The sequence below is a fragment of the Frieseomelitta varia genome, unplaced genomic scaffold, assembly GCF_011392965.1.
Source record: "Frieseomelitta varia isolate USP_RPSP 00005682 unplaced genomic scaffold, Fvar_1.2 scaffold_191, whole genome shotgun sequence".
NCBI classification, from domain to species: Eukaryota; Metazoa; Arthropoda; class Insecta; order Hymenoptera; family Apidae; genus Frieseomelitta; species Frieseomelitta varia.
The window spans coordinates 178,869-197,215 of record NW_025109650.1 but is presented as its reverse complement, the minus strand read 5'-3'; the positions used below and the strand labels follow the sequence as shown (position 1 = coordinate 197,215).

The following is an 18,347-nucleotide window of genomic DNA, read 5'->3' as shown; positions in this document are numbered from 1 at the left end:
CAATATTAAAAGAGTATAGAAAATTAAGGCAGACGAAGTTACGCAATCGGAGAATGATGAACTTTACTTTCATTTGTCGAGTAAAGTTACATATATTTTTTCTTGTTTCATATTTGGAATTTCGTTTCGATAATTTGTTAGTAATATTATATAGTAAGTTTAAACGTATTATTATTACTACTTATTACGTTATTAAAGGTAATGAAATTTGAGTTACTTAACTTGAGTTAAGTAACATTACAGTCATATGGCGGCAAAATTTGATAGTTGCGTTTTCATTCATGATGCTTTTTATTTCTCATTGAAATGAAAAATTTTGTAAAAAAAAAAATAATATAATGTGGCTAAAAAAAAAAAAAAGTTGCCAACATTAACAAAGAAAGTTTAACAATACGTGATTACGGTATAAAACCACAAATCACAAAAAAGGATTTCCATTATCTTTCAACATAGTATCAATGAATTATAACACGTTAACGAATGCGTTATTACTGTAAGGCATAAGTAATTTTCAATCAAACGAGCATATAGTAGAAAAAAAGCGCGCTGAAAGAGAACAAAATAATGACCGAGAAATGCTTTTGAGTATAAAGATTTTCTTCTCCCGGCACAGGTGAGCGATAGACAACGAGCGAGATGGACGAGTATGATAAGAAATTCGCCGAGATGCAAAAATACATTCCATTTTTGGAAGCGATGATAGAGCGGTTGCAAAACGTTAAGGACAAATCGCGGGAAGTGCAGCTGCAGAAAATGCAAAGCCTACACGGAATCTTGTCGAACAGCAAAAGAAAGTACGTTTCGCAGGTGTTTGAACAAACACGCAATATAGCTCACTTGCTCGTTTTTTTTTTAGCCGTGGCAGCGTTTCGGCGACATTCTCGATGAAACTTGAACATTTTTGAACGCGAACGGAGAAACGCTAGTCGGAGTATTTTCAATTCGCAGTCTCTCGACTTCGAGTCTCTTTGAATTTTTAAAACTTTAATTTCAAAATTTTAGCGTTCAAATCTTCGAACATTCAGACTTCAGCTTGAATTCCTATTCATTTTCGCATGGAGTAAAATTTTTCCTTGCCTTCGCTTCTTTCATTATACGCGTTTTTCATTTTTACGCGATAATTCTATTTTTGCAAAACCGTGAAACGCGTTGTCACATTGCCACGGATGTAGAGTTTCAGAGCATTGAAATTAGAAAGATGTAAAATGAGAAATGCGATTAATTACATATGCTGTTGTCGATGAAATAGGTTGAAGATCGAGACGTTGCAGCGATGTGAAGACGTTCTTCAAAAGTTACACAACAAAGTAGAAAAGGTAGATATACTAATCGTTACATGATAATCTTATCACCTGTTTGGTATACTGAATTTATTTGTTCGAGGCATTTGTTAAATGTTTCTCGTGTCGAGGAATTTTAGCTAAATCAAATCTATTACTTGATATACAAATTCAGTAGACCAAAACCGAACACTCGGCTTTATGCTCTGTATGATATTAGTTTGCACTATAGTCACCGATGAATGATATAAAAGAATGTTCTTCCATGTTCTTTATAAGTTCTTCCATTAGTCAGAGCGTGCATGAAAAAATTTTTTGTTGTATTTAAATTTGTAATAATGCATTGATATTTTCAAAAAAATAATGAAAAGAAAGTATCATTTCTTTGAGAAACAACTCTTTTATATCGTTTCACGAAACGCCGCAGGTATTATTATCACCGTGCTTTGATAGTGCAAAATTGTAATTGTTGTGTTATTCACTTTATCTATTATATATTATCAGTAGAAACTGGATGTTCACTTTTTTTTTCCTTTTCTTACGAAATAATTTTGCATTGCATTGTATACATTGCTCTTCTCCAATTGCATTCGTATGATTTTGTTATTTAAAAAGTTTTTAAAATTAAGGCGCTATATATATGGAATTTTGCTTTGATATTTCGCGAAAATTACTTATAACTGGAATTTGATAAAAAGAGTGTTATATGTCATAAATGCTTGTAGAGAAATGATTAATTTATAGTTATTATTTCCACTTTGGTTTTTTTCTCCTTCAAACGTACGTAGTTGCTTCGGAGCATTCTTTATTTTCTGTTCTTTATACTTTTGGATGTTTTCAGGCTTCCGTAGTGCATGTACTGTTTTTTAAATTTTAATCTTTCTAATCTGACACGAGTTTCAGGGAAATACACCCGGATTGCATTTTCCGCACAAGAAAAGCGATGTTACCTCTGCGCAATGTTCAAAGTAAGTGTTACATTACTTGTACACGAACTTGTATACAAATTGTAAAAAACTTGTATGAAAATTCAATTCAGTTACTTATTATATTGTAGCTGTAACAATAAGTTAATCATTATTTATTGTACACAGTGTATTCAATGTATTCTCAAAGTTAATCCAAAATATCTATGTTCAATTTTGTAAAACAGCATTGTTCACAGATTGAGCTTAGTTAAGTTCAATTGTTTGTCATTAATGCTCGAACATTACTGTTCAAACAGAAGAATTTCATTGTATCATTATTGTTATAATATAGACGATATTGTCATAAGATCAAACATTGTTAAAACAAGGTATTGTAAAACGTCGATTGAATCCCTTTCAGTATGCTTGAAGATGTAAAGTCTCACGCAGAAGACGTCATGGAGGCCCGAGAGATTCATGAGACGCCGGCCAGTCCTAGTCCTCCAGTTAGTCCAGACTCGGGTTCGCAAGTAGAGCCGATAATAATTCCTACCGAACGCAGTATAGACTTCGATGACAAATCTGACAGTAAACCAGCCTCTCCTGATCCCATAGACACACTACCGACCAAAGCCCCCATCATTATACCTACAGAGAGGACAAGCAACGATTTAATTCTGTCACCGCAGCGTTTATGCAAAAGCGCGGACGATGTGTCGTTCACCGAATGGGATATGCTCGAGGAGAACGAGAATCAGATCTCGAGGAACAAAAATTGGCAAACGATCATTACTTCTAACCATGACGTTGTTACAGCGGCCAAAATGGCTGGAAGTAATTTATCTCCGAAGGTGAACGACGGCAGACCTCACGTACCTATGTCGATGCACCTCCCTCGGCAAATACAGACCGTGCCAGTCCCCTCCTTGTGCGGTTCCAGAAGATTGTCGTCGATTTTAGAAAAAAATCGGATGATGGGAGTGAACATGGACCAGATTTCGTCGGAGTCTAGACCTGAATCGCCTGTTAATGTGCCTGATGCTCGGTTGAAGTCCCCAGATTCGGAGATTCTCTACCCGAAACTTTGTAAGAAGTCCGGTTCGAAGCCTCCGGCGCCGCTACTGCTTTCACCACCTCCCGTTTCCACGGAACCGCCATTGTCCATGGAAGATTTGGCTGAATTGTTGAACGATGAAGACAGCAACAAAGTGGAGAAGAGTGATAGGCTAAGGGAGGATCTAGGTAAATTCAAGAAGGACAAACAGGAATCAGGTGGGAATGTTAAGGATGCAAAGACGTCTAAATCGTTTGTATTGACGCAAGAGGATATTGACAGCGAGAGCGAGAGGCGTTGGGAGGAGATAGACAAGCACATAGTTAAGTTAACCAGTAGGAAATGTTTACCCAGTAATTTAAATGCTACACTGGTGACGAAAACCGATGCTCTGAAGCCTGGTGAAACAAAGGGACCACCTCAGGGTAATTTAGGTCATGGTTCTAGTTCGTTTACGACGAGCACGAGTACTATTGACGGTAGAAATATACCATCTTCGCCTAGCTCTAAGGCGGAGCCGCGTTTCGCGGACAACTATGAACGCCATCCTCGTCAGTTGCGTGACAACCAGGCCCATGATAAAGATAAATCTAACGTGCACAACGTGCACTGTCGGCCTGACGACGATATGCCCAATCAGATGCCTATACATCATGGCAGTTCGATTAAATCGGATGATAGAAACGCTATGTTGTATCAAAGGCGTCAGGGGAATATTGAGATGGCGCCTAGGATAGATACGGAGTTTCGAATGGAGGGACCCGAGTACTTCAATAGGCAAGTACCGAATCAAGGCCATTGGCCCTCCATGCACGCGCCCGTAAACGCGAATGATTTTTGCAACAATCAGTGGCCACCGTCTTCCAATTTTAGTGGTATGCCTAATTCTCCTGCCCAAACCTATCCACATCCAATGGGTATGCCACATCAAGAGATGTGGAATGTAGGTACTAACAGAGAGTCTATCCATATGGATCCCCATCAAATGAATGACGGCCAGATGAGGCCTAATCAATTCCTTCCAAATATAAACACTGGTATCAGACCTCTGATGAGCCCCAATACGAGACCTCAGGATATAAGCCATATTCCACGACCAGATGATATACCCAATGTTGATGTACCCAATGTACCAACCATACAGCCTTTAATATCGCCCACAAGGTTTCCTGTTGGCCCGCAGTACAGAAATTTTCAGGGTGAGAATAGACCTTACGAGCAACCTTTTGATAGAGGAATGGAGTATCCTCATCAGAGACAGTCGTGGGATTCTCCTGTTAACCGACCGAACGACGGACCGTATAGACCAGAGAACGAAGTTCCTTGTGGTGTGATGGGCCCCGCAGAAAGTTCTTCAGGGCCATATCCCAGACCCAGCACACCTTGTCCCTGGAACAGAGACAGAGACCGTAGCGGTAGAGGACGCAACGCGTACTACAACGAAAGAAATAGATCAGAATCTAGGAATAATTTTAATCGTGATACTCGTAGACCCGAATGGTCTGAGTGTAATAGGTTTGGCAGAGATGGTAGAAATATATTTGATCGTGACCCTAGGGTACGCACGGAACACAATTTAAATAACAATCAATCCAGAGATAATAGTGCTTCGGTTAGGGATCCTCGGTTAGCTAAGGACAAGCATTTCCCCCTTGGTAAAGGTAAAGACAGTAGTTTCAGCGAGAGAGATCCCAGGAAACGTCAGCCACTACTGCCAACCCCGACGTTTAGGAAAGTCAAAGAAAAGCGTAAATCTCCTCCGAAGTCAGTTGACAGCCATAAACGCGTGGACGCAGAGAATAACACCAAACAAGCACAAGAGAAGATAATTAAAGACAAAAAACAGTCGCCTTTAGAGAGTTTATATGGAGTTATTGATACGAAAGCGAAGTCCGCGCAAGGGTATTGTTTGCAAAACTTTAAGATACCTAAAATAAAACGTAACGAATCGTTAGAGTCGCCAACGTCGAGTCATATGTCGGAGGAAACCAAAGAGTGTTCTATTGAAAAACAGGATGACAAAATTATTAAGAGAGATAAGGAAGATTCAACTGTGGAAGTTAGTAGCAGCTGCGATGGAAACATACCTCTTGAGAACTGGAACGAGGACAATGTAACCGATGACAAGAAAGAAGAACAGAAAGAAGAGAACATTTCTAGCGAAACTCCTGGGAAAGACAAAACTGTGGATATTGTTGAATTAGAGTCTGTTGGCGCTACCTCTTCTAAATTATCTACCAATGTTGAGAAGAAAGAAGAAGTAGAATCGGAAGGATCCAAATCGAAGGACGAGGTAACCCAGGAATGGATAGAAAATTTAATTAGAAAATCCTTCGAATTTGGCGAGGGAAAAAAGTTCGTTGAACAGGCAAAATTTATGCAAAAGCTGGGTGAAGTATTTCAGGCGAAAAAGCTGAAGAAGATCAAGAGGATCATTGAGTCAGAGTCAGAGAGTAGCAGTTCGGATAAAGATGATACTCCTGAGACAAAGAAAGTTCAGATGAGGAAGAAACGACGAGTAATTGTTTCAGATAGTTCGGATGAAGAGTCTCTTGCTGAAAGATTTGACATCCTAAAGACAATGAACAAAGAATTGATTCAAGACACACCAATGAATGACCAGGAAGAAGATACAAATAAAATTCTTGAAAAAGAGATTCCCAACATTAAATCTTCTGATCTTGAGGGAAAAGATGCTGAAGATTCCACCATTCAAAAAGAGATTACCCAGAATACTATTGAAACTCAAAATACTATCGAAGAAAAGAAGGAATCGAATGAAGATGAAGTAAACACAGAGAAAGAAAAGAACGTTCCAGAAACATCTAACAATGTCAATAAAGAAGAGTCAACTGAAGAAAAGGAAATTGTTTTGAAGACACCAAAGGTCAAAGCGAAGAGAAGGAATTCTCTGGAAATGTTGCAAGAAGATATTAGAGAAATGTTCATTAGTGATGGTGTTGTAGCAGCAACTGGCCATAGGTTGTGCAGAACACAGAAAGAAAAAGAAAATCAAAATAATGCAGGTACAAATTCTTCTAATCAAACTATCGCAAACACAAAGAAAAAAGAATTAAAAAAAGAATTGAAAAAAGAATTAAATGATTTAGCGATAGATCTTGATTTAGAAGAAACAATGGTTTCATCCATCTTCTTCAAACAAAAGAGATCTACACGTGTTGCTGAGGAAGCAAGTAAGAAGGAGAAAACAAAGAGAGAGATGCAAAGAATCACTAGACAACGTTCGAAACAATATAATCAGAGTTCAGATAGCGAAGAGGACCAGCCACTGGCACTCAGGACAGAGTTAGTTCAAAATTCTAATTCACTGTGCAATCAGGAAGTATCTAATGATGATTCTGAGAGTCTAAGGCGAAGCAAACGTATAATTAACAAGGAAACAATAAAAGAACCACGAGTAATAGTCGAGAAGACAGACATTTCCAAGTTGGAGTGCTCTAAAGTAATGTTTGATAGCTCCTCTGATGAGAGTTTTGGGATAGATGTATCTGAACTGGCTGCAGCTGTAGACATTTCACTTCATCCGGATAAACAATCTGAATCTGAGGTATTGGAACAACCAGAAAAGAAAAAGGATACTCCATCTTTTCCCAGAAAGTCTACAAGAAAAAAAGGAAGTGAGTTGTTGAATGAAAATAAAGATAATGTTCAATTTACTGATGAAGAAAGTATTACTTCTGATGTTTCTATGTCGAGTAGTACAGCTTCTGGCAAGAAAACGGGTGCTAGTTCAACCAGAATGGATACTAACTCTAATAAGAAGTTATTGAGTAACATTTTAGTGGGATTAGTGTCGGTAAAGAATGATGCAGATAAAGACTCATCAATAGCAGACAAAGGAAGTGATGCGGATGTTGATGATGATGTAAACGATCAATTACCGATTGAATCGAGTACGAAAAAATCTTCAATGAAGAAGAAGAAAAAAAAATGTAACTGGCAGATGGGTATTCTGTCTAAGAAGAGAAAGAAAAAGACTCTTATAGCTTCTTCTCCCAAGGGCGATTGTTATGTTAATACTAGTTCTGAACTGGATATTTCAGACAAAATAGATTCCATTTTAGAAAGTACAATAAACAAAGATAGCAATTCAGTTACTATTACAGATCAGAATATTTTGGAAAAGCTTGAGGATGTTAAAGATGTCAATTCTAGTGAGGTACTTCAAGATAATTCAAAAAATGATAAAGAAAGTATACCGATTATATCTGATTCTATAGAATCTTCTTCAAGTAAAGCTTTTGCCAATGAAACAAAAGCACAATCATTGGTAGTCAAAGATAAAGAACAGATTAATAATAATGCTGAACGGAGCATTATTAAGAATAAAACTGACATAGACAAATCTTTTTCTGAAATAGACATAAAAAAATTGATCGATTATGTTTGTACAGGGCAAGAAAAATATAAATGCTTGCTTTGCTCCTTTACCGGCAAAAGTATCGTCCATCATTATAAGTTAAGTCATGCAGGAAAGGAAATTTTAATTTCTAGATTGAAACAGTCGGATGCTTTATTAGCTATTCAAAACGCAAATGACAATGATGTAGAAAATTCATCATTGAATCCTCTGACAGAGAAAACTTGTAAATTTCGTTGCAGATTTTGCTCTTTATTCAGCGAAGGAGCTACAAAGGTTGCAATGGAAGCATTTTATGAACATTGTACTACTCACACAGGAGAATACAGATTTCAGTGCAATAGTTGTCCTTATCAAGCTGTAGCCAAATCCTCCATGAGGACTCATTATTACAAAGTGTGTCGAAAGTTTAAAGACACTTTTGCTGAAGCCATAACTGAAGACGAAATACCCGACGAAAATCGTATTTATGGTTATTTATGCTCATGTTGTAATTTTGTTCAATTAAAAAAGTGTAATGTGGAAGAACATATTAATTTGTGGCATAAAGACGATTCGACTGTTAAGATCATTAAGATAAATATGTCCTTGGATGTAGTCGATGAAGAACCTGATAAACAAAATGTTGATGTTCCAGAAGAAAAGGTAAAGATAGAAATAATTGAATCAAATGTAAAGGAGGAATCGCTAAACGAAGTAGTAAATCCCGTTGAACAGACTGATGATGATATCACTGAGATAAAAGTGATTCAGAAGGCTGATGAGAAGATAAAAGATAAACCTGAAGTTAAACAGCAAGAAAAGAATGATCCTGAATCAGAGGTTACTACTGTTGAGGAAAAGAAGAAACCACTACAAACGGATACAGATTCCAGTTTACCATCTGGAAATTTGAGTGTGTTTGTTTGTCCACCGGAATTGGAAAAGAAAGAAGTAGAGATTCAATTGGAACGGAAGAAGAAAATGCAGGAAATTATCCAAAACATTGGGATTAAATTGCAAAGGGATGCGTCTAAAAAAGGTTTATCTATAATAGACAAATTGAAGGATAAAATGAAGACTAATTTAACGACATCAAGTAACGAATCTGATTCTAATATAATAATAAATTCTCCGGATAAAACTCCGATTAATAGCACAACTTCACAGACTTCACCGACTTCACCGTCATCACCAACGCCGTCTCAAAGTAATACCACTGAAGTGTCTGACAACTCTGAAGTTCCTTCAGTGGTAGATTCAGAAAAGAAGGAAACTTTAAATGATAAACAACCTCAAGAGGATAGTACCTCACGTATAACACAGTCATCTGATACAAAGTGTGATTCTCAGCCTATATCTGAAACAGATCTGACAGATTCAATGGCTAATAAACCATTAGTAATGTCAGATACGAAAAAGAATGAAGAAAGCGACATAGAAACTAGCGATAACGAAAATATGAAGGATAGTGCACCAATTTATGAGTCTGATTTCAGTAGCGAACAATCGGACAGTGAATTACCTACCGATGTTAACATGATCTTGAAAGAAACTTCAAATATGAATGCATCTTGCAAGGATCCAATGCTTACCACTATACAAAGATTAGCTGCTCAACTTCAAGCAACAAAGCAAGATGAAACTTCTTCTAAACCTGAGGAATCTAAAAGGGCATTTCCTTTTGCTTCTATCCCCAAGCCACCAGACGTCGTTCCCATATCTAATATTAAAAAATTTGTTGGAAAAAAGGAAACTAGATACCATGAAATATCACAGGACTCGGCTGATGATGGTGATCTATCTAAGAACTTCATCCGATTGAGACGTCTTAGCGGAGATAAGTTATCGATACCAACGCAGTCCTTAGACGTTCAAGAAAGTGCATCTTTAATAAAGAGCAGTATGTATAAATATATAAACAATAATATGAATCATTGTCTGTCATTATATAAATTTTATTCGTTAGATGCGGACCAGTCTAGTACTGCAGATAAAACAGATTCCGTGTTAAAGCCAGATATTGAGGAGGAGTGTTCATTTTTGAAAATCGAAAATGTAGTTAGTCTAGCACCAAAAGTCGATGGTGCTGAAAGTCCTATTGTAAGTTACTATGTATCGTGTTTGCTTGAAATTTTTTCATCTGTTTCAAATTGCACGGTGTATAACTTCGTTCTTATTACTGTTACAGATAAATGATATAAGAAAAGCAGTTGAGACTTCTCCAATAAGAAACAAAGGCATATCTCTGTTGAAAAAATCTAAAAATTCGCCTATAATTTTAAAGAGACTCAATACTGTGACTATTACACAGCCATTAACAAAGAATATGCAAACAGTGCAATCGACGCCAGATAAGATGAAGTTAATTCCAGTGAAAAGTATATCCCCTTCTCCAGTTGTAACTACTACTCAGCTTACCACCAATTTTATTCCGATTGCGTCAAAATCAACAATTATTCAAGTGGACAATAAGTTGTCTTTTCCTATTTCACCTCCGGCGACTACTCGAACTGTCAGTGTTAGCGGATCGCCGCAACCATCGCAGAGTTTGAATTACAAAATCGTGAAAGTGGTTCGAGCGCCCACTGTAATAAAACAGAAAGAACCTTTAGTCTCGGCGATTAAATTGAAATCGGCTGACGCGTATAAAGCGATGTTAAAAGGCGCTAAATTGATTCATTTGTACAAATGTATGGCACGTGATTGTCGCTTCACTACTGATATATTGGCGATATATCAACAGCATTATCTTCAACACGCCAGCGAAGCTCAACACTCAATGATGCCACCGCCGTATGATTATCAAAAATGTGCCTATTGTTACATGATACTGGAGGATTGGAATCAAATGAAAACACATATCGACGAGAAGCATGCACATTGTCGTTTTCAGTGCATGTACTGTTTTTACAGAGCTATTGTACCTTCTTATGTGCATACGCATCAGGTATGATGCAAGTGAGATTATCTTGTGGTATTATAAATTTTTGCCAATTAATTTGTATTTTTATTTATAGATAATAACACATCCTAAGAATCGTGGTCTTCTACTTGGCAAAGAGAAAGAATTTCCGAAAGAAGAAATCAATCGACACGACACAATACATCCTTATGTGTGCTACCATGGTACGATTTACATTTACATTATTTGCCATCGTTACTGAATGAATAATTAAACTTGTAATTACAGATTGTGGGAAGTTCTTCTACGTTCCTGAATCTTTTATATCACACTTAAGGAATAAACACGGACTGCCTATTTCTGGCTATAAGTGTCACGTATGTCGTGCTACTTGCATGAAAATCGATCAACTAATAACGGTAATATTTTTAAATTATTTGATTAATAATTATTACACTTTTTATAATTATTCTTACGAATATTTATAAATCTTTCTGTAGCACTATAAAACGCATGGGTTTTACAAATTCCAATGCTTATATTGTTTAAATGGAGCGGATCACTTTAATGAAATGCATAAACATCTGAGCCTGTTTCATTGTAATCGATCACCTCAGGTTCTCGAACGAACTCTTACTCCTCAGGTAATGTAATTCTGTTAATGAATCAAATTATATCATCAATAGTCAAAATTGGCCAATCATAGTCATGAGTCAAATTATGATCGTCATTTTATATATTACATTGCAGCCAGTACGAAACAAAGATGTGATAGATCAATTGGTTATAAAATGGTTTGATGACAATTTTAAAATCATAGAAGATGTAATTGATCTGGAGAACGAAGAAAGAAATAGCAAAGAAATTGATATTGTTGACGTGTCTTCGTCTCACAAGATATTTTATCCTCAATTGTCTAAAGACGTATCTTTGTTGAACAAGGACGAAAATGACGTGTTAAATATAGCTAGTTTATTTGAAAGTGATAATAATTCAAATAGTTCTATGAATGCTAATACTTCACAATACGAAAAATCGTTAAATGAAAGCTCTAATGATAGTATAGTGAACAAGATGTTCGGAAGTTTGATAAATGACTCTGAGATTTCGGTAACTTCAATTTTGAACAAAGAATCCGTAGATAAAAGTTTAATAGATAAATGTAAAAAGACCAGCGTTCTATCTGATAAAGCGGAATTAATAGTATCTTCTGAAGGGACTTTTGATAGCAACGATGAATTTATAAATATTAATTTGCTGGACAATCCTGATTTCGTGAAAAAAATCAATCACACCATTAATGTGACTCACGTGCCTGCTTCATCTACGAGTAAAATGGATGATAGCGACATTGAAATTGTAGACATTGATGATACGGAAATTATTCCAACAAAAAATATAAAATCCGAGTCGAATGGAAAGGAAAGAAAAAATAGTATTGATGTAAGTGAGAAAGCAAACGTAGATCCAGAGAAAGATATAAAAGAACAATCTTCTACCGATATAAAAGATCCAAACGCGTCCTGCGACACCAATAAAAGTTCTATTACAAAAATAGATAAACCCTTAACTTTGGACGACATTAAAGACACTGGCTTCTCAGGAGCACAATTGTACAAGTGTGGCTACGAAACGTGTAACTATAGTGTACAGACTGCGGCTCAGTTGAAGATGCACGTGAAAGAATGTACCTTTGGTGGTGATAATAAAAATCTGACTTGCGCTCATTGTAGCAAACGGTTCTTGAGAGCTGGGTTTTTATTAGAGCATTTGAAATCACATGGGTTGAAGCGATTTGGTTGTTCATTGTGCAAAATGAGATGTACGGTGGGTTACCAAGCAATGGCGCATATGAAGATGAAACATAAATACGCGTACAGTAAATTAATTCCGGCTGATCCAAAAAATCCATCCGTTGATGGATTGTTCATCGTACAACCTATTGTAAGTACATTTACAAACTATTTTACAAAACTACATAATGATCGTTGTCAAATGATATATATATATATATATAAAATATTTCGTTTATTTTTCTACAGCGGCAAAATGTAGAGCGTAAAGGGAAGAAACGTAAAAGTAATACAAAGTCAAACGAAAAGGACGGTGAGAAAGCAACGGTAGACGTTGAGAAATTCAGCTTCGGTCCTGATGAAATAGATTCCCTGCCACGTCAAGCGATCTACAACCGTGAAGTGCAATGTGCCGTGTGTCCGTATACGACGAAAGTTCGTATGAATATTATCAGACATTTGCAACTGCACGCAAAAGATGAGAGAGTGCCAGAGAGCGGTCCGGTCAATCCTGTGCCTTGTTTGGATAAGAAGGAACGAATGTTTGATAAGATGGTCAACTTGGCGAGTAGTTCTCATCAAAATGGTCGAATGGGAGGGAAATCTAAAGAGATTAATAAGAATAACGACGACGAGTTCATCCCGAAATTTGTACCGGAGCACAAGAGGTAGGTATATTTTAAAACCGGATGTTATATCAATGTGGATGTTCTTGCAAGAGTGGATGTGATTTTCGTCACATATGAAAGTGTTGTCAATTAATTCGGCAAGTTTCGAGAATGATGAATCGAGGGATGTGTAAAACAATGGTAATGTTTTCCTACAATAGATACGTGTGTGGTGTAGCTGAATGCAATTATTTAACGGTCAATGAGGCAATGTTACGATGTCATTTAAAGGCTTTACATTCTGAGGAACAGTATTTCCGGTGTCCTCATTGCCCACAACCACCATCGGGCCAAGAGGGATTAAATATTGCGATTGATAAAATGGCCGTTCATTTGAAAATGCACGATACCAGACTTTATAAATGTTCTCACTGCAATCATCATCATTATCATAGGTACACAATGATGTCTATGTTTCACGTTTGGTATAATAATGCACCATTTTGGTCACAGATCATAAGCACGATGTATTTGGAAGTTAGAGTATAGTTTTTAAACATTTGACAAGCATACAAAGTGAAGCTTAAATATAAAATATACGTTGTATGTTCTTGTCAAATGTTTAACCAAATTTATATTCTCTTCAGTTCATTTTCTATGCTTTCTAATAGTAACAAAACATTGTCTAGACACGTTGTGGAGAGACACCTTTCCGACAAACATCCTGAGAAAAGGCCATTTGTAAAGGTGATCAGGGAGTTAGAAAATACGGAAAACAATCAACAATCCATACAAGAAGAGGTTGAAGAGGAAGTACCAGATCCAGATGGAAATCATTGGAAATGCAACATTTGTGATTATAAATGCGTGTATAAGGCGGAAATGATCAATCATACGTCCACGACACACGATGAGAAGTGTCAATATAAATGTAATTCGTGCTCCTTTAAAACCAGTGGCAAAATTATATTCGAGCAACATATTAGCAGCAAGCATCCTAACGATTCAAGCGTTGATTATATTTTAATGTATCAACGAATAAAAGGTGTGAACAAAAAGACAGCAGATGGCATAGAACAGACTGGGCAAGATGAACCGTTTGATACTACTCCGCTTTGGAGACGAGACATGCCTCGAATCAGACACATTCGTGGAATTCTTCTCGAAGAAGAGAACGAAGTGTCGATGGAATCCACTTTGAAGTTGGGAAAACGGAAAAGTGACACGGAATTGTCAGTGCTTAAACCGGCTAAAATAAAGTCGGGAAAATCTAATTCGTTGGACGACAGCAAGCAAACGAAAGAAAAATCTAAGCGATCATTGTCTTGTGACAAGATGCCTGAAGAAACAGAAGTAGCGAGTAGCACCCCTAATGCGAAGGAAGAAAAGGAAGTTAAACCTAAACTGATCGAAGATAATGATTTCAACGAATCCGATATAGGAAGGTTTGGTCCTTATGGAAAAGCAGATGGTAATATGTATGTCTGTACATTGTGTACACAGTTTAAAACTAAATACAAGCACGATATGAGAGATCATCTATACAGAGAACTAAATTATGCTAGGTAAGTATTTTTTTTATAGCTTAATTTTATTTTTTTAAAATCATTACACTTCTTTTTGGTTAATTTAATATGAAAATATCGCAGATGGCACTGTAAGGAATGTGGATACTTATCTGTGAACCGTAATGCCTTATTGAAACATTTTACTAAACATCACAATGGAGAACGTCCTAATCATGAACCGTTATCTCCGGATGATGATATCGAAGAATGGGTACATTGATGTTCATTGATGTTCAAATGAAAGCATGCTATGATTAAAAATTAATTTTAAATGTAACTTTTCTTTTGATTATTATGTTTAGGTTGGCACACTATTGAAGAGACAAACACTAATGATAAAAGGATTATTAGCTAAGCAAAACGCAAGTAATGTAGAAAGTTCTGCCACTACAGCAAACACAGATGGAAATGATTCGAAACCAGCTGTGGCTAAGGTCAGCCAAAGCATTGTTAGCAAAACTTCAAAAACTACAAATAAACAGAACAAGGAACAAACTACCAAAAATAGTTTCAAAGTGCAAGATGAGAATAATAAAGATGACGCGATTCCCGTTGCCGATATAAAGAGTGAAAGTGGACCATCAAAGAAGAAAACTGGGAAAGTGAATTATCCTGAAAAAGGTAAATATTTTCAAATACGAAAGTTATAGTAGTATATATTATCTTAATTACAAATTTTGATATAGGTGGACCAGAAGAGAAACAGGAAAAGCCATTTATTTGTAAACATTGCAAAATGACTTTCTTCCGGTGGCGCGGTTTTAAACTACACATACAGTTAACACACTTGAAACGACTTGGGTTTATCTGTCCTTACTGTGACCGTAGCACAAACTCTGAGGGTTTGATGCGTCAACATATTCGTTCCAAGCATCCCGGTTGTGCTGAGAAGATAATTGAGAATCCCGCAGCCGGCGGGCCAGAATTGCCGGAAGAATTTTGGCAGCAAGAATACGGGATCGTGTTTCCGAAAAGGAACAAGAAACGAAAAAGAAAAATGAGCGGGGAAGAAATCGCGGAGAAGAGCGACGGCCAAGTCAATATTGAACCGCAGGAAAAGTGTAACATGTGCAATTTTACCGCCATGAATACGACCGGTCTTAAAATACACATGAGGGTACACGCGACCAAAAGTTTACTGAAATGTTCTTATTGTAGTTTTACCGCGCCAACGAAATCTGAAGTCTGGGAACATTGGGATATCAATCATTCTGATTCGTTTTTACCATTTAAAGTCGAAGACATATCTCCACCTGGATCGTCTGGCGAATCTACGGAGACAGAACACGATAAGAAGGTTAGTTCCGACGACTACAGCAATGATATAGAGGAAGAGCAGATCTCGGACCCGAGAGAAGAGGAATCTTTGGATATTGTTCAAAATGATTGGGACGTAATGACGAATGAACCGACATTGCAGATTGATTCTTCTAAAACAAAGTCGAACTATCCATTCAGATACAAGGACATACGCGTGTCGTCGGAGAAACCGTTAGCAAAAGCTCAATGCTCGAAGACACAAGCAGAAAATCCTTACGAATTGTATCTGCAGTCGCATAGTGACGTACAGCAAGTCGAGAGTTCTGGATCGGAGCAAAAAGATTGGACTTGTGAATGGTGTAAGGAATCGTGTAATTCCGAGATCAAAATGAAAAGGCATCACGACATGTTCCATTCGCACTTGCCATTGAACTTCAAGATCCAAGAAAAGACCAGTGTGTTTCAAGGATACGTCTGTCCCGAGTGCCCGTTCACCACGACGCTTCTTAACGTTATGAGGAGCCACGTGTCCAAGCATATAAATTTGTTCAAATGTAAATATTGTAATAAATCTTTCAGTTCTCCCTCGGACATCTCCACGCATAACACCGAAGAACATCCTGACATGGAATTGAAGATAGAAAGTATACAGAATTATGAGTCATTGCTTGAGAATATGATGGTTAAAGTCACGTGGCAGAAACCTGAAATGAGTTCTGATAAAAACAAAGATTCAGAACCGTCAACGTCGGGATTACCACGGAAGAACGCAGTAGCGAAAAAGTCTACTGCTAAGAGTGCAGTTCGTCTGAACGCTATGCCTTACAGGCTAAAAGCGGTGGCAAGGAAATCTACTAATCCATATTCAAGATATCTTACTAGTAATAAAATGCCAGATGATCAAGAAGAAACAAAGAGTAAACAGTTTTCTTATTATGGTGTTCCTAGAAGTCCTGTTAATTTAGCCAAGTTGAACACGTACATGGTAGTTGGCGGACATCGTATGAAAGTGAACTGTACCACTCTTGCACAGTTGATCAACATCAATCCGAAGATAACACTGAAAGATCTCAAAAATGACGTCAAGAACATCCCAGCGCTTAAAAAATTGAAGCAATGAATGGAAATGTAAAGGTAAAAGTAAATGCTGACGCGGTTTAATTTAGTATGATAAATATTTATTGTGTGATCATTATTGATATGATGATTAACAGTAACCAAAGTAACTCACGGTATTATGTACGTTTCTCTGTGACGTTATACTTAAAAGATATTAAAACAACAATGAATTTTTATAAAATTCATTGATTCCCTCGATGTATTGTGATGATACGGAAAACGTGTGTAAAGAGTTCTCACAGTTGATCGTTTGATAGTTATATATTTTGTGCTTATACTCACCATTAGTGTACATTTAGAAATTTTGAGAAATATAAAAAAAAATGTATATTTGTACTTCCTATAAGATTATGTTGCTCTTTTGTAAATTACCTTATTGAAGAATTGGACTTAGACGAGAGAGAAAATGTTTTTTGTATCTATAAAAATTGTATTTCATCATATTCGATTACTGTGACATCAATTTACCACTTTAACTATATCAATGTTGTATATATACATATATATTCTGCACATATATTTTTAATTAAAAAATATTATAAAAAGCTGTTAAGTACGGAGGTAAAATGTGTCGTGCTATAAGTTGATAAAGGATTATTCCAAAAATCAAAACGCAGAATTATATAGCATGGAAATTTTAAATAAAAGTGTAGGCGATATACATTAACTAGATGCTTTGAAAAAGATAGATATTATTTATTTATTTTGGAATATGTAAAATCTCTTAATATTAGAAATTACATTTTTCTTATTTTTACAAATAATAACGTATAATAATATCTCTTTTAAGTACTTATATTTAATATCGGCCATGTCTTATTAATTCAAAAATAATTAATGACGAATTTAAACATACTTTAAAAGATAATTTTGTAAAAATGATAAATATAAAAAAATGAAATCTTAACGCGTAAAATTTATCGATACTGAAGAATCATTATCAATTGTAAAGATAATAATAAACCATTTATTAGTAAAAACCTATCCAGTAAAATTTGAAGATTTGATTTCAATTTTGCTTTAAGAAAGTATCGGTGAACAATTTTACGTGTTGATACAGTAGAATTGTATTTATTTCAATTAAATTTTAATCAATATCCGATTAAATAAATTGTTTCTATTTGAATCCACTTATTTGGATCCTATTATGTGAACGAAAAAATCAGTGATAGAAAATGAACCTTTGTCATATAAATTATTTGTCTTACAAGTTCATATAAATGGAGTTTTACTGTATCTAATATACCGTTTTATACGATAAATGTGTATTTAAAATTTATATTTTATTGCGTTTAAAGTCGAATCTGCTCGAGTTTTAAAATTAAGCTTGATGACATCGAACATAAGATGGAAAAACAAGACTGAGTGTCCTGTAAATAGTTTCATTTAGAAACAGAAATTGTAAATATCGTGTACTGTAAATATAAAATTTCACATAAATATTTTTGATTTTTATAATAACGGTGGTCGTCATTTCTAATTTACATTCTTC

General features: G+C 36.0%; 1 protein-coding gene across 3 annotated transcripts; it reads left to right on the top strand.

Moving 5' to 3' along the window:
* The first annotated feature begins 386 nt into the window (after positions 1-386).
* On the top strand, positions 387-18,295 carry LOC122539113. Of its 3 annotated transcripts, none has more exons than XM_043673763.1 (16): positions 388-794; positions 1,250-1,316; positions 2,184-2,248; positions 2,610-9,505; positions 9,572-9,705; positions 9,794-10,552; positions 10,623-10,731; positions 10,796-10,926; positions 11,008-11,151; positions 11,258-12,451; positions 12,550-12,968; positions 13,130-13,363; positions 13,598-14,473; positions 14,558-14,687; positions 14,779-15,097; positions 15,163-18,295. In XM_043673763.1, exons 1-16 carry the CDS (start codon positions 637-639, stop codon positions 16,854-16,856), a joined length of 13,329 nt encoding a protein of 4,442 aa, XP_043529698.1. In that variant the 5' UTR covers positions 388-636; the 3' UTR covers positions 16,857-18,295. The 3 variants fall into 3 exon arrangements, with proteins under 3 accessions (XP_043529699.1, XP_043529698.1, XP_043529697.1); XM_043673762.1 differs by having other exon boundaries at positions 2,178-2,248; XM_043673764.1 differs by lacking the exon at positions 13,130-13,363 and having other exon boundaries at positions 387-794; positions 2,178-2,248.
* Positions 18,296-18,347: the final 52 nt, after the last annotated feature.